Genomic DNA, 17,404 nt, shown 5'->3' with positions numbered 1-17,404 from the left:
GCACTGCAAATATGGAAAAAGAAAAGACTGCAGTCTGTTTTTCAGCCTCTTAGATCATCACTAATAAGAATAGTTCTAGAGTTAGGACATTTTTCTTGATGAATAAGTGAAAAATAAATCTCTCTCCTTTTTTTTTTTTTTTTTTTTTGCCACATAACTATGTTAGTCTGGAAAGCTAGGGGAGTGAGGACCTTGTGCATTTCAGGGCAGGCTACAGCCAGGATGAGTTAGGAGATGGTAACTGGGGGCGGGGTGGCCAGTGTCTAACATTTGGCCTCTATCTTTGTTCCTGAGAGTGCACATAATGTATCCATGCTGTGGTTCCGTTATTTTACCTTCAAAACCCTTGTGTGGGTCACTTCAGATAGCTATTTTATACAACCCAGAAACTAAGCAAATATAGTGATGAAACTATTTTGACCACCATGTATTACTGAGGAAGAAAAAACATAGTGGTTTGTATTTGATACAGTAACTCTGGATAAGGTTTCTTTTCATTTGTTTAAACCCCAACCCAAGGATATTCTTTTAAAATATGTTTTTACTGATTTTTAGAGTAAGAGGGAGGGAGGGGGAGAGATAGAAACTTCTGTTAGCTGCCTCCTGCACGCCCCCTACTGGGATTGAGCTTGCAACCTGAGCATGTGCCCTGACGGGAGTTGAACCGGTGACCTCTTGGTGCATGGGATAGCGCTCAACCACTGAGCCACACCAGCAGGGCTATGTTATTTTTTTAAATCCTCACCTAAGGATTTGTTTTCATTGATTCTAGAGAGAGGGAGCGATACAGAGAGATAAACATCAGTGTGAAAGAGGAACATCGATTGGTTGCCTCCCATACTCACTCTAACAGGGGATTGAACCCACAACCTAGGTTAATGCCCTGACTGGGGAATTGAACCTGCAACCATTTTGGTGTTCAGGACGATGCTCCAACCAACCGAGCCACCCTGCCAGGGCTGGATAGATTTCTTTCAATTAAGGTGATAGTTATTGATAACAGAGATCCTAGCGGTATAAACCGATTGAAAAGCTTAGGTGTTCTGTATGGATATTTGGTTTTAAATCGGCATGTACACAATATGGTGATAAATAGGATAGGCAAAGGAAAGCCATCCTACCCCAACGGGCAACCACAGACACATAACTGGTTCTGAGGCAGCCTACCTCCTGGAACCTTGACTTAAAAGAAGTCAGAGTTGCCCTGGCCGGTTTGGCTCAGCGGTTAGAGCGTCGGCCCGCGGACCAGAGAGTCCCAGGTTCGGGTCCCGCTAAGGGCACATACCTCTGTTGCAGTTAGTCCCCGGCCCCATGGTGTTGTGTGGGTGGCAACCAGTCGATGTGCCTCTCTCACATTGATGTCTCTCTCTTCCTCCCTCTCTCCTTCGAGCTCTCTCTGATGATAAATGCAAAAATGTCCTCGGGTGAGAATTAAATTAAAAAAATAAAACGGCAGAGTCATGGTTAGAGAGAGATTCAGTCTCTGGTTCGTTTGGAAAGGTCTGCAAAGCTGGTGTGGAGCAGATGGAGCGCAGGTACCTGGGAATCTGGGTCAGTGCCCATGTGCAGTCTGAGAAGGGTTGAGAAGAGCCCCATGCTGATCAATAGCAAGTTCCAGGAAGTAGGCTCCGGGCACTTGGTGGGAACTGAGATACAAGAAAGCAGCTTGGAAACTTGAAGCTATCTGTCTGTAAGCTTTGTTATGGTTGCCGATGGTTGGTTTCTTTTTTCTTCTTCTGACGTGTGTGTGAGGGCCAAGTGTTGGGCCATTTTGGCTAAGATAGATATCACTCACCAGTATATCAGTCTGCAAGGGTGTGTCATTTGTAAAATGTCAACTGATGACTTATCTTTTTAACAATCTCTAAAGTGAGGAAAATATTAATGACTGGCGGTCCACTGTCAAACATTTTATTGATGCTGTGACCGCGAACTTGAGTCAGAGCCGTGAGCATGGGCTCTTCCTCTAGAAGGTGGTAAACAGTGGGCGGCTTTAACCTTGACACAGTCTTTCTCCTTGAACACCCGTTCTTTGATAAAAGAAGCTAATTTCTTTGCTAACAGAAAGAGACCCACTTTTAATTAAATGCCCAGTGTATTTTTTAAACCTGGTCCAAAATAGTTAATACATGTTTCATGGTTCTTAGGAAATGTTCCTTTGGTTTCAAAGGTTTTCTTTGTAAGATGGGATGTGAGCTTATGATTAAAAAGTAACTGCACCATTACACTTTTTTTTTTTTTTTTTTCAAATACTACATCACTTTCCACAACTTTTCAAATGATGTGTATGGTCAGAAGGAAAACACTGCCTTGATTTCAGAGAAAGCAGACTACCACCAGACTGTCGGTCGTGTGCCCTCTGGTCCAAACATACCCGTCACACGTGCCTACTCTGCAGAGCAGTGGATCACACACAACCAGAAAACGGAATAACTACGCGGGAACACTAACCTAAGTCCTTCAGTGATGCTTTGCTCCTGTGCTTTCTGGACTTCAGAAGTAAGTCTTCCTTCTGAGCTTGATCCTGGCCACAGCCTTAGTTCTAGCCCCTTCCCTGGGGTCCCCACTTCGGCACTGAGGCACACATGACTGATAACAGAGAAATTGAATTTGTGACTTTAGCCAGCAGGTACGGTTAAACTAGACTTAAATCGTGTCCTTTCCAGACCCTTAAAATTACTCATCTACTTGGTTGCTTATAACTTTGAATTCAAAAAGCCAACCTACCTGCCTCTTCACACCGTCCTTACCTCCCTTTACTCTTTCCTGGATTCACCGGGGAGGCCAGAGGTCGAGGTGGGCCGTGACTTCTGCTGTCCGCGCGTTAACGGCGGTGAATGGAGGCGCGGTCTCTGCTAGTTTTAGCTTCAGCCCCACGTTGCAGGGAGAGTTTTGTGGCTGTTGGTCCCTGGGTAGCGCAGGGACAGCTGTTGTTGCCTCTGCTGTTTCCCATTTCCTCTCTCAAGAGCACTAGACTGGCCCGAATCGGACTGAGGGGAAACCAGTGACGGAGAGCGGACTTGCTTTGCCAGCCAGGTGCCCTCTGTTTTCCTGGCGGTGCCGTTGAGAAAGGAGGGGGCCCGCTGGGTGGGAGGCACGGAAGCGGGGTGGGCACCCCTCCTGTAATGGGGCGACGGGGCAATGAAAATGCTCTATCCCGGCAGGATCTCTGATCATGGCTGGTTGATCGCAGCCTCCTCAGGGATGAAGCTACTTGATGGACGGTGGTTGCCTTGCTAGGGGATGGTTGTCCTCCTCAGGACCTGCTCTAGCCACCCCTGATTGCTGCTAGACCCAGAGATTGGGTCAGATCCCAGTGTGTCCCAAAGGGACAAGTGTACACCTGACCTGGGAGGAGAGAGCGTATACTACAAAGTGATCGCAGGACTTTGTAGTTTGTATTACCAGACACCTAGGGAGCGTGTGTGGGAATTGATTCTACGGGTGTGAGACCAAGGAGGAAGGAGGATATATCGAGTTAGACTGAATTCGTTGTTACAGTTCACAGAGATTCTAGATTTGATCATTTAGGTGCGTGGCCGGGACTCCAGCGGTTCAGTTAACTTGGCTGATGAAACAGGATGAGCTTGCCCTCCAGCCAGGGGAGGGGATGCTGGAACTTCCCTGGTACGGCAGAGAGGAAAGACTCCAAAGGCTTAAGGACAGAGATGTCGCTGTGCATTTCTGAAGCGTGACCTGCTCCGCACCTCAGAGGATGCCCCTCCACTGAGCTGTCAACGCAACTGACAGTGCGGGGAGTATCCCCACGAGCTCCAGGAGGCAGCAAGAGGAACTGTCCCTGAGATGGCTCCTCCGGGCAGAGACCCAGAACCTAGCCCCCGAGACAAGGTGGGCACACTTACCATCATGGACAGCGAGGCGAAGGGGCAAATGAAACGTTTTATCCCGGAAGGATCTTTGATCATGGCTGGTTGATCACAGCCTCCCCAGGGATGAATCTGATTGATGGACAGGCTTCTAAAGGTTCATATTCTCCCTCTGTATATTTCTACAAGAGGAAGACTTCTGGTCTGGGACTCTTGCTGCCAGGTAGTGTGCCAGTTAACGTCCAGTCAGGGTGAAGGAACTCACACGAACTATTTTAGCAGAGAGAATTTACCCTTAGGACTCGGTTAAGCAGGTGTTGGAGGATTGAGAATGTGAAAAAGGAAGGCAGGGCTGGACAGAACTGGTAATAGTCATCACAGTGGAAAACTCCGTTTCCAGACCCAAGTTAGTTTGCGAGCCCCTTGATTGAAGGGGAGGCCATGCTCCCCGAGGGAACATTCAACGTGGCCACAGGCGTGTGCTGCAGGTCATCCTCCAGGTCTTCCCCAGAGCTGTGCCCAGAGCTAAAGGAAGAGCCTGGACTTCTTAGAGATTTCTAGACGCTGGCTCTGGGTTGATGCTAGTACCTGAGGACCCAGAAATGCCACTGTGGTCCGCCAGTCCATGTGTGGGCTTCTGGTAGTCAGGTAAAAATGGAATTTTGACTAATGTTCAGAATTCCTGTGGGTCCGGTCGTCTGCAGACCCGTGCTCTGGTTGCTTTCTTGGTTCTTGAATTTGTAATTGGAGTAGACATTTGGCAGCTGGCTGGGTTCCCAGGCTGGCCCTCTGACCTGTGAAGTAAGGCCATCTTGGGAGGAAGGGCCAAGCGGAAGCCAATGGAATTTCCCCTCCCTACCAGGATAATGAACAAAAGAATATTGCATCCCTGGGGGAATTTCAGAAATCAGTGTCCTCACAAAAGACTTGAGAAGATGAAGACATGCGAATACCTCTCATGTCCTCTTGCACTTGCCTGTTTGGCCTGGCAGAAGGCAGATTTATTTTAGAGAGTGACTTTGGATTATTGTAAACCTCACGAAAAGGTGATTCCAATTTTAGCCGCGGTTCAAGACGTATTCTCTTTATTGACAATAAGCAACGTAACCCTCGCCCCACCTCACCCCTGGGCCAGTTTGCAGGGATTACAAGGGGCTGTGACTGGTCCTGGCAAGGCCGGCAGTAATACCTCGCAGCCCTGCCTCCGTGTCGTATAGATGCCCCGCTTTCTCGTGTCCTCTGTTCTGCAGTATCTTGATCTTGTCGCTATCCCACAGCACATCACCCTGGTCCAGTGTGTTGATGACATTGTAGTGGTTGGACCTGCTGAACGGAAAACAAGTACTTCAGAAAGACGTGTTCAGGGGTGAGATAAACCCCATTCTTGCTGCCAGGCAGTGTGCAGTTAACGTCCAGTCAGGGTGAAGGAACGCACACGAACTATTTCAGCAGAGAGAATTTACCCTTAGGACTCGGTTAAGCAGGTGTTGGAGGATTGAGAATGTGAAAAGGGAAGGCAGGGATGGACAGAACTGGTAATAGTGGGAAGTGGCCACCTGGGCAGAGTGACCAAGGAAAGAGGTTGGGGTTATCAAAATCTACGAGCTGGAGGAAGAGGGGTTCTGTGGGGCTGGGGCCCAGACTTCTGAGGGGAGCGTGTTGCCTGGCAGCTGCTGGTATCCCAGGGTTTTGGAAGACGGCACTACCAGGCTGGAACCGGCACATCTGACTTTTGAAGCCCATCAGTGATACAGCTGCAGGCCACTCAGTAGCCACTGCCCCTGGCCGCCCACTTGAGCTGTGGTGACCAGGAAAGGAGAGTAATGGGTCCTGTTCTGGACACCGGGACCAGCTGCTGGGGTGCCCACACATGGAAAGGGGAGCTCTTCTCCTCCTTCGGCGCTTTGTCTCTGGCATCTTGTTGGGAGACCCGACAGGGAGCCAGGTGTCAAAGGAGAACGTGTGTTCAGTCCTGGCCCCAGCAGCACGGAGCAGGGCGGGATTTGGAGGAGGGACAGGAACTCAAGGTCCCCCAGCAAGATTCGCCACGTGTTGTTCCTGGATCGCCCGTGGCCCTTTGGTATTTGGTGCCAAGTCCCTTTCCCCTCACTGAACCTGGCCTTTGGCTCCCTAATGGTGACACTGAGGCCACGGCAGGGGGGGCAGGGAGGGAAACTGGTAAAAGCTACCTTCGCTTTTTGTCTTGAGGTTGTTTGGTTTACGGTACCAGGTCTCTTACTGCCTATAACCCTGTGTTTTTAGTTCTCTTGGTAAAAGCCTTATTCTCAGGGTGTCTCCCCCGTGTATGGTAGGTTAAGGGGTGCTCAGGTTGTCCCCGAATTTCTCTCGCATTTCCCACTTCTCAGCACCTCTGCTTGCAGGTGTCGGGGGCTTGACTCCCGAACCCGGTTCCAGAACTGTTGTGTAGGGGCGGGCCGCCCGGGGACCCCGTCCTGGCTGACGGTGGCCGCGTGCTCCTTTCCCGAGGCAGGGCCGTGGGCTGGCTGTCCTAGCGGCACTGGGACCCGTGGAGCCCCGAGCAGTGTTATCAAGAACAGCAGAGCAGTCTGGCCTCTTCTCTAGTTCCTCCGCTGTGAGCTGGCCCCGTTCTCACGTTCTGTTTTCCACGCGGAATAATCCAGTCTCCGGGCTCTCCTCTCTAGGGGAGACTCGAGGGTGAAGCCATCTCACTCTCTGTCTCAGCACCAGCAGAACATAGAGGACCGATGGGCCTTCTAGACGGTCTCTGACCACTGTTCTCCCCGAGCGGGGAGGTGTGGCCTTGCGTTCTGTCCCCCCCCTTCACTGGTGCCGGGGGACACACGTTATCATGCACACATCAGCTGCCACAGCTGCAGGCCACCCAGTAGCCTCTTTTCTGCCACTTAAGCAGTAGCGACCAGAAAAGAAAAATAATCAAGTCCTCAGTGAAACACAGACTGGTCACCCCAGGGCTCCGTGGTTCTCACCTGGACGTCCCGGGTCTGTGGGGCAGAAGAAGGACCAGGGACTAATTTCATTCCTTCAGAAACTGGGTGGGGATCTGCATGTGCCCACAGTGAGGCCGCGCTGGCACCCCAAAGGCAGAACTGATTGGCCTCCAGTTCCGGTGACATCAGGGGACCTTGGCTCTGCCATGCGCATCAGGAGCTCCTGGTGGCACCTGTATGTCTAAGAAACTATCAGCAAATTAGCTGTTAAGGCCGGTTGATAACAAAATCTTTCAAATGCGTTTTGTGTGAGGAAACAAGAGCGATGATATCTTAAGGTGGTGTCCAGACGGGCAGCCCCAGTGTCCGGACCGCCAGGGCATCCTTCCAAACGGGAGACTCTCCGAGGGATTAGAATCCCAAAGACTTAGGTTTCTTGCTAAGTTGCTTAGTGGTCAGATGAACTTCACACCCCAGTTTTGTCCACTGCTCCAAGGTAATGTCTCTTATCAACAAGAAATAATCTTTTGGGGAAAGGGATTGAGATTGGTGGTTACAAAATCATCACAAAGATGTAAGGTACAGCCCTGGCCAGCTTTTCTCAGTGGTTAGAGCATCGGCCTGTGGACCAGAGAGACCCGGGTTCGGTTCCTGCTAAGAGCACGTACCTCGGTTGCAGTTTGTTCCCAGCCCCGGTTGGGTCGTGTGGGTGGCAGCCAGTCGATGTGTCACTCACATCGATGTTTCTCTCTCTCTCTTCCTCCTTCCTGCTCTATCTGAAGATGAATGCAAAAATGTCCTTGGATGAGGATTAAAAAAAAAAAGATGTAAGGTACAGCACAGGGAATATAGTCAATAATACTGTAATACCTTTGTACGGTGTCAGGTGGGTACTAGATTTATTGATGTGATCACTTCATAAATTACATAGATGTCTGAATCACAGGCTTGTACGTCTGAAATGAAAATAATATGTGTCAACTGTAATTGAAAAAGAAAAAATCATTAAAAAAGTAAAAGGCAACAAAACAGGAAATTATAGTCTGGTGACAAGGAAGGCTCTGTACTCCAGAATAGCACTGATGGTGTGAAGTGCCCCTCCCCCAACCCCGCACTGTACCTGACACACCAGAGGGACTCACTGATGACACCGTTTGTACCCACGTCTTCAATCTCCAGTCGTGTTACAGAGTAATCAATTGTGGAAGCAGCAGTCTCATACGTGGGGCATATGTGCAAAGGCAGGCACTATAAATGATGTGAAGGTTTAAAAGAATAGACATAAGTCTTTTTTAAAAAAAATATGTTTTTATTGATTTTTTTTTAGAGAGAGAGGAAGGGAGAGAGAGAGAGAGAAACATTGATGTGAGAGACATCGATCAGCTGCCTTGAGCCCGCAACCTGGGCATGAGCCCTGACTGGAAATCGAACCTCTCAGTCCATGGGACGATGCTCAGTCCACTGAGCCACACCAGCCAGGCTTATAAGTCTATATAAATGGCATGTTTAACATTTTGTATTATATCTGAAGCTTAGCTTATTATCTAGTAAATATGGCAGCAGCTACATTATCATTTCCTACCAGGTAGATGTGTAAGATTGTTGATTACTTTTTTTTTTAGAATGAATAAAACTTTTATTTGAATACTATTACAAACTGTTGACACTTATGAACACAGATTGGGTTCTAGGATATTGAATAATTAATAAGATTTATAATAGATTAAAATAACTTACGGTTTTCTTATGTTTGGGAAAGTTAAAATATATTTTAAAACCTTGACTATGTTGCCCTGGCCGGTTTGGCTCAGTGGTTGGAGCGTTGGCCTGCGGACCAGAGACTGTGGGTTCGGTTCCCACTAAGGGCACGTACCTCGGTTGCGGTTTGTCCCTGGCCCTGGTTGGAGTCGTGTGGGTGGCAGCCAGTTGATTTGTCTCTCTCACATCGATGTTTCTCTCTCTTCCCCCCTTTCTCCCTCCCGCTCTATCTGAAGATAAATGCAAAAATGTCCTCGGTTGAGGATAATAAAAATAAATAAATAAATAAAACCTTGACTATATCCTTAAGCAGAATTAAAAAGGGAAGGAATGAAAATAAACAGATATGTAATTGGGTATGAAAAGATTAGCTGTGGCAGAAAACATGAGACTTTGTATATGTCCAAATCTGCTAGTTATTTACAGCTTCAAAAACAATTTCATGATAACGTTAGTCACTCATGACCGAAGCAAACCCACCTGATAATCTTGAACGAGTTGTCACCATCATTTTCCTGTTACCTACTAACAGGTTATAATCCATTTTAATTACAAGGCGTAAACAACACTTTGTTATACCACTTCAGTAAGCATAACACCATTTTTAATAGAGTATGACTTTGACACCTATGAATTAAAAAACGACCCGACGTTAGCAAGAGAGAAATGAAGTTGATAATGATCTGGCCAGTGTCAGTTATGTGCTCAGCTGGATCAATTAGATCTCCAGGGGGTTTCGCCCGCTATTGGAGTATTAGCCGTGCGCAAGGCCAGGGTTCAGCAGGTGGCCCCCACCTTTGTTCTCCCCTCCTTCATAGACTTGGGACTTCCTGGGTGTGGCGATGAGGCAAAAATCATATGTACATTTGAAATATTGACAGCTTTGAAATGGGCGAACCCACACATAGTCCCTACGATGAGACGATGCGGTGAAGCTGGAGCTGTTTTCAAGTTGTTTTTCTTCTTGACTGAAAAAGTGCAAGTTGAGTTCAGCCAGATCTATTGGGATCTCGTTGAGCTTGTATTTTCTTTCGGAAAAGTAACTTATGTGTGCTGACGAGTGCTAGAAGGAAGCTTGGACCGTCTCAGAAACGCGCCCCGAGTCCTAGCAGTATGTGGGCTCCTCTTACAAGGAAAGGGTTGTGCATTTTACACTAGTGGTTCCCTCCACAGACTGCCCTTTAAACATCTCCTCCTTCTCTTTGCAGTAGATCATGTATGAAATGGTTGGAGTTTTTTTTTTTTTTTTAGATGAAAAAAAATCTAATTGACATTAAGTTATTTTCGCACTAAAGAAATCGTTCATACATGGAGTTGTGCCACTGAACTGATGAGACACAAGAGCATACATAGTGCATTAGACCCTGGAGAGGACCTTCAAAGTCATCTGGTCGACCCCCTGACTTTACAAATGAGATACAGGTGGGCCATTTGCCCACAGCTTGTCTGTCACACAGGGAGGTGGTGGCACAGCCGCGAGAAAAACCCGGGCTCCCTGACTCCTGATTTCCGTGTTCTGCCTAATTTTGGTCGCCCGCAATCTTTAATCTTGTTTGTAGGTGGGCCTTTTAGCATTTGCTGTGTTTGCATATTTTGTTAAGTAAGAAAATTACCAGTTTTTTAGTGTATGAATGATTGAGGTAGAGACAGAACAGTGTTACAGAAATACTCGATGGAAGAACGTGAAATAAAATAGACCTTGTCCCATAACCAAAAATGAAGTCTCTGACTGTGTCACCAAACGGGTCATTGCAAATGTTTTTGACCTTTCAGAACAGAAGACTCGTTAACAGAAGATGACAAGAGGAGGTATGTTTGATATTGAAGCTGGCTTTAATTTGAATACTTTTTTTTTTGCCACATCTCATGGATTTAATTTAACACGGCTTAATCTAACCCACAAATTCAATTGAACACTGTAGCACACTACCAATTCAATAGAGACAACACCAGCCAAACTTCGGGCGTGGAGTATGTGATCTGAAAAAGAACTTGCCCAGGGTTCATTATGTTTGTTCTTTCAAGCAAGTTTGGTCTCTGTCCTGTGCATGTGGCCGTTGGAAGTTTTCCTCCTGTGGCCTTTGAGGGTGCTGTTCTCCCTCACTGGGTGACATCCCTCCTTTCTCTCAGCCTTGTCCACCCCCATTGCTCCTCTGGGTCCTGCTCCCCGCTCCCCTTACTCCTTAGCTCGCTCGCTCTGAACTTTATATTTATATGAACTATGGATGAGATGTGTCTGTGTGTCCCTAGCATTGACCTTGACTCTGGCCACTCTGAATTCTTGATTAATGTTGCATGTCACGTCACTGATATTTATGTCCATACTAAATTCTAACTTCTTCTTTCTTATTGTAAGTAAAATATCTAAATTTCTACTACCTCAATATAGTTTTCATATATATCTTCTTTTTAACAGAAAAAAACGTAAATTTCCAAGGGCAATACTATTCTGAATTCTACTTTTGAAAAATCATGAATTGGCATTAATTATAATTAGAATGAATAATTCTGTAATTGTCTGGAGTACTCCGTGCTTCCATTGCTTTCTTCGAATATATGGCACCATGGAAACTGCTCTGATTTTCTGTGTCTGCTTCTTGAAGAAACTACGGAGGAGTGTACGTGGGTCTCCCATCCGAAGCTGTCAGTATGGTATCCAGTCAAACAAAGACTGTTCGAAAAAGTAAGTAAAATCATGCGCTTTGTATTTTCTCTAAGGATCTATTTTATGTGTTGTGAAAAAATACGAAATTTATATTTCAGCTTGCTTGACTGAACCTACATGTTACTGAGTAGTAGGGAACATGTATCTGTTCTTTGTCATCATTTGTTGAAATTACCCCCCATATGATGAGAGTCGTAATTTAGCTTCAGTTTGTGATTATGCTCCATGGGTATTGGTATTTAAAATGTTTTATTAAGTTCAGTGGTGATCAGTGTGGAAACGGAAGCTAATGTGTCGGTCAGTTTACGGGGTTTTATAGAACATAAAGGTAAGTTTCTGTAGTACGTCATAAAGATGACTGGCTGATCATCAGTCGGGTGAGGAGCAGAAAGGCAACTGCCTATTGTATAATTAAATGAGGTGAGGCTCCTTTTTCTGCGTTTTAACAGTAACTGGGGGTGAATGAAGTCCTTTCGATAACAGGTGTGACTGCAACCTTATAGATAGCTTCTGGCTTAGGTAAGTTTGTAAGTGAGGGCTTGGTAGAGAATGCTGGTTTACTGAGCTCTGTACAGTTGTCTCATGTATAGTTCTAAAGAACTGTTACTGTGTCTAATGTGCCCACAGGGCTGTGTGACATTACTTTTAGCATACTTTACTTATTTGTTCCTCATTGCTATTTCTCTACTTCATGGTTTGAATGAGCAAATAATGTATGTCCTAACTATTTGTGGTTGTATAAGCAACTAGAATAGGTTCTTTACAATCTGAACATTTCACTTTTCTTTTTTCTTTAAGATTAGAAGAAAGTGCCATGACTCAATAATCAAGAGGTACTGTATATTTTTCTAAATATTTGGATTTGTTTAGCCTTGATGATGAATGAACTGTAGATATTATTTTGCTATGTATTTTTAAGAAATCTTGGACTTCAAGATTAGGAGGGGGTTTCATTTTGTGCTTATACCTATGGAAACCGAACATGTTTTATTATAAAGAGATCTTTAATGATCAGATCATTCATTTAATAAGAGCAAGCTGAATGTTTACCAAAAACAATGAGGTTTCACTCTTTATTTCCAAACTCTTCAAGGGGCTGGGACCTTGGAGATAACAAGGAGAGACGAGAGAGGCTGGGGCTGGGATTAGATTAGGATCAACGCTGTTTGACAGCAGCAGGAATTAGTTAATACACATGGAGGAGATGTATCAGCACCAAACTCCCATGGGAATGGGCAATACATTAGTGCCCAGTTGTGCAGGAAGGAATAGTCAACTCATAGGCCCGGTTTGCTGGTTGGATGTAAACATGGACAGAAGAAAACATTGTCTAAAAGATGCACTGTGGACCTGGGATCCCGGTGAAGAGCTTGGAGTTAGAGTTATAAGAAGATGAACAAGAACAGGTGAAAATAGCTTTCATTTATCACCTACCCCGGGTCTCTAGAAGATACTAAGTAGCGTTTTTGTAGAGGCCAAGAGCCTCGGTTCCCCTGGTCCGGAGCACGTTTGATGCTTGGATCCCCCTGTCTTCCAGTCCTGCTGAATGACGTGTTGCCTCGTTGGAACCGGCAGCGATCAGGAATGCTGTCGCCCGAGATTCCCGAGACAGCCCGCCCACTCTCCTTCAGGAGCCTTGCAGACTTGGATTTGCAGGCTCTTTCACCGATGAGCTGGGCAAATTATCACCCCCCACCAACTTTTTAAAAATCCACACCCAAAAATATGTTTTTATTGATTTTTAGAGAGATGGAGGGAGGGAGGGAGGGAGGGAGAGAGAAAAAAATATTGATGTGAGAGAAACATCGATGGGTTGCCTCCCATATGTACCCTGACTGGGGATCCAACCTGTAATCTAAGTATGTGCCCTGACTGGGAATCGAACCCACAACCTTTTGGTGTATGGGACGACACTCCAACCAACTGAGCCACCCGACCAGGGCTACTTCCCCTTTGTTGCCTCCTTTTTTTAAACTATGAAATGGAACGAATGCTTAGCTGGAAGGGTTGTTGTTAGTATTAACTGGGAAATAAATGGTTTCTGCTGTCATCATTGTCATCATCATCATCGTCACTGTTATTGTTATTATAATACCCCTTTTGAACCAGCACCAGCCATTGGCACACCCAGAGCAAGACCGATTTGATAGCGAACCAACTTCTTGCTGAAGGACAGGACTGGGTTTGGTGTTTGGGGGGTCGCAGGATAAGCTCACAGTGGAGACAGATAAGCTTCCCCCCTGGGGGACGTGCACACAGAAGCTGTAACCAGTTTCTTTCTATAAGAAACGCAACAGTCCTGGGCAGCCACTTCTTTGAAGATTTTTTTCATCAAGGCAACAGCATCATGGGGATTTGTTCCCTAGTGCCCATGACCCCATTAGGGTGCTGAGTTTCTCTGGGAGTTTGATGGAGATTTCCGATTTCTTGTAATTTTATTTATTTTATCCTCACCCCGAGGACATTTTTGCATTTATCTTCAGATAGAGCAGGAGGGAGACAGGGAGGAAGAGAGAAAAACATCAATATGAGAGAGACACATCGACTGGCTGCCACCCACACGACCCCATCCGGAGCCGGGGACAAACTGCAACTGAGGTACGTGCCCTTAGTGGGAACTGAACCCAGGACTCTCTGGTCTGCGGGCCGACGCTCTAACTGCTGAGCCAAACTGGCCAGGGCCAGTCTCTAGTATTTTTAATAGAGTTCTGCCCCTCCATGGAGATTTCTAAAGTCCCTGCCAGTTTTCCCCTGTTGCAGTAGTACGTTTATTATTCACATCACATCAAAAAGATAATGTAGTTGAAGAGAGAGCATATGTTACTGTTTACCTTCCTGAAAACAGGTGTTCCAAAAAAGTATGGGAATGGTGTGGAAAACAGTGCCACATGGACAGCTGTCAGGAGGCTTGGTAGTCCTATTGACGTGGGGCCTTAGATGAATTCTTGACCTTCTCTCGGTTTTAGTTTTCTCGTGGGAGAAAAGATGATTGCTAGATTTTGTATGTGGATCTAAAATTCCCTGATGATAATTTAGCCATGTTACTGATGACCAGAGTTCAAGGTTGACTTGGGTACTTTTTGAAGTAAATTGGGGAATGATTTCAGAATCTTTTTTTTGGTTGTTAATCCTCACCTGAGTGGAAGGGAGGGATGGAAAGAGAGGGGGGGGGGAGAGAGAGAGAGAAACATCAACGTGAGAGAGACACATCGATTGGTTGCCTCCCGCCTGACCCTGACTGGGGCCAAGGAATCAATCAGCCTGCATCCCAAGTCCATGCCCTTGACCAGGAATTGAACCCCAAACCCTTGGTCCTCGGGCCAGCGTGCTCACCACTGAGCTAAACCACCCAGGGCTGATTTCAGAATCTTTTAAAATCACTTATATCACAATACGAATGTGTAGTTCTTCTACTGATGACTCGAGGGTGAAAGTTATGCTTATTTAGATGTGAGGAGTACTGTCAGCATGGAGGGGCTTAAGGGGTGGCTCTCACATGCCAGTGGATGGACTAGCTACATCAGAATCCCCCGCGACATGGTGTGATGGCTAGACCCCTCCCGGGAGAGTCGCCCAAGTAGGGAGGGGATGGAGCTGTGGCTGAGCAGTCTGTACCTTTCACTTGGGTGACGCTGACATGCATCATTATGTTGCCTTTTAACTACAAGTTTGTATGTCTCTTTTTCTCCCTGACTTTGTCTTTTTATAAAAGTCAGTGGTGAGCGCTGGGCTGGCCACGCATGAAGTCTTAAATAAATAGTAAGTGAATGTGGAATGTGTGTTTTCCTTAAAACAAGATCAGTAAATAATGTATAGGCTTAAAGCTGATAGACTTTTATTGACATGTGAGCTTTCCAGCTTGCTAATTATTTTCCCTTTGTCTGTTACCTTCGTAGCTTGCTCATCAAGATTTAGAGACGTCATAATGTGCACAGACGTTTCCAAGGAAATTCTTAACAGTCACCTGCCCCCCCGCCTCCCCACAGTTCTTAGGCCGATGGTTAAAACCGTGGTGCCTAGTGAACGACGTCCTAGAGAGGAAGTGGTTAACCGCACGCCTGTGTGGGACTCGCCGTGGTCCAGCGACGAGAGGCCGGCGGGCTGCTGTCCCCCGCCAGCCTGCTTGCTCCAGCACGCGACCCGCCCTCCACGCCGTTCCCGGGATGACGTCTTTTCGCGGATGCTCTTTTGATAGTTTTTATATAAGGAAATCCTTATCCTATTTGTAAGTTAAGATAACAAGGCACTCTAAATGAACTCTCCAAAGTAATATATTTGTTTGTTCTCTTTCACTATTTCTACTTCGCATTCCTTTTTAGCTGTAGTGTTATGGATTCTTACTCCCTTTTTTACTCTTTGGTGTTGAGCTTTATTTAAATGTCAGAAAATGTCCTTTATGAGGAACAATGTATGACATGGCGGTATTTGAGAATAAATGACGGAAACTGGCATGTCTTATGCACATTTTTATTACCTCCCTGTTTCCTGTAGTCCAGGGCTTCGAACCTGCGAACGCAGAGCCTCTGGGCTCCTGCTGGACCTTCGAGCCATGTCGGCGTCTCGTCCTGTTAATTCTATACTGTGTCAGGGACCTGGGTTAGTGGGGTATTTCAGAAGGTTTCAGTTTGATAACGACCATGTATATCCACTCGGTATTGCCGTGTACATTACTCAATTTACCAGTATATTTCAATAATTAAAACATTTTTATCCCTCTTTACCTGGATTTCTGAATTATTTTCAAAAGAACACTTTCAAGCAAGTCATCCATGGCATTGTGATATATAGATACAATATATCATATGTATAGATAATGTATAAATAGATTACCATGATAAACCAACATTTTTCCCAAGAAGAAAAGCGTTATCTTACATATTTGGTCCACATGAGAACCATAGGGTCATCAAATTGATTTTTAAAAAATATCGAAGGTGCCCTGGCCGGTTTGGCTCAGCGGTTAGAGCGTCGGCCCGCGGTCCAGAGAGTCCCGGGTTCGGTTCCTGCTAGGGGCATGTACCTCGTTTGCAGTTTGTCTTCGGCCCTGGTTGGGGTCATGTGAGTGGCAACCACTTAATGTGTGTCTCTCACATTGATGTTTCTCTCTCTTTCTTCTTCCCTCTCTCCCTCTCACTCTATCTGAAGATACATGCAAAATGTCCTCAGGTGAGGATAAAAAAACCCCACAAAATCTAAAAAAAAAAAAAATCGAAGGTAAGAATCACTAAGAAATGATTATAATACATGTATGCCTACCTCATATCCACAAGTCCATAATGGTAGTCAGGTTTATTCCACTAGGGATATCGGATAGAGTCACTTTTTGAAAACTTTTAATTTTAAAATAATTTTAGATTTACAGACGAGGAAAAAGGTAGCACAGAGAGTTCCTGTATACCCTTCACCCAACTTCCCCTAATCTTAACATCTTACATAAACACAGTACATTTGTCAAAAGTAAGAAATTGGATATTAGTATAGTGCTATAAACTAAACTACAGCCTTTACTTGGATTTTGTTATTTTTTATCTTTGTTCATCCTCACGCGAAGGTATTTTTCCATTGATTTTTAGAGAGAGAGGAAAGGAGGGAGGGAGGGAGAGAAACACTGATGCGAGAGAGACCCATTGACTGGGTGGCCCCTGCCCTACCCCCTGACTGCTGAGCCAAACCAGCCAGGGCTCTGTTGGATTTTTCATTGACATCCTTTTCCTGTCCCCGGATCCAGGGCAGGATTCCATTGCTTTCTGTTGCATTGGGCCATCCTGTCTCTGTAGTCTCCTCTTCCTAGCATTTTTTTCAGTCTTTTTTTTTCATAGCTTTGACACTTTCGAAGCCTACTACTTGATATTTTGAAGTGTTTCCCTCAATTTGGACTTGCCTGATGTTTTCTTGTGATTGGACAGGGGTTATAGATTTTTGGGAAGAATGTTCTCATCACATTATATCATAATATGATATCAACATGACTTTTACTGGTGATATTAACATGATCACTGGGTAGGGGGCGTCTGCCAGGTTTCTCTACTGTAAGGTTCTGTTTTTCTTTTTACATCCTTTGTTCCTTTTGAACGAGTCATTAAGTTTAGACCACACTCTTGAAGCAAAGCATATCATGGAATTTGTGGACATTGGTTAAAAGCACATCAGTAATTAGCAAGTATTTTGGAAGAGATACTTCGAGAGTCTGCAAACGTCCTGTTTCTCTTTAAGGTTTGCCGGGT

The 17,404-nt window shown here is 45.6% G+C and overlaps 1 protein-coding gene across 1 annotated transcript in view; it reads left to right on the top strand.

Moving 5' to 3' along the window:
• Positions 1-15,817, top strand: part of CUNH12orf75 (chromosome unknown C12orf75 homolog) — a 36,361-nt gene extending 20,544 nt beyond the window's left edge. Inside the window, exons 3-6 of the mRNA XM_036252697.1 lie at positions 10,289-10,324; positions 11,119-11,198; positions 11,979-12,013; positions 15,077-15,817. Coding sequence (XP_036108590.1) covers positions 10,289-10,324; positions 11,119-11,198; positions 11,979-11,983 — 121 coding nt within the window. The 3' untranslated portion in view covers positions 11,984-12,013; positions 15,077-15,817. The remainder of the gene's footprint in view (positions 1-10,288; positions 10,325-11,118; positions 11,199-11,978; positions 12,014-15,076) is intronic.
• The last annotated feature ends 1,587 nt before the right edge of the window (positions 15,818-17,404 follow it).

Source organism: Molossus molossus, unplaced genomic scaffold (assembly GCF_014108415.1).
Source record: "Molossus molossus isolate mMolMol1 unplaced genomic scaffold, mMolMol1.p scaffold_m16_p_10, whole genome shotgun sequence".
NCBI classification, from domain to species: Eukaryota; Metazoa; Chordata; class Mammalia; order Chiroptera; family Molossidae; genus Molossus; species Molossus molossus.
Note: the sequence above shows the minus strand (reverse complement) of the source record. Positions and strands in the feature narration are given on the sequence as shown.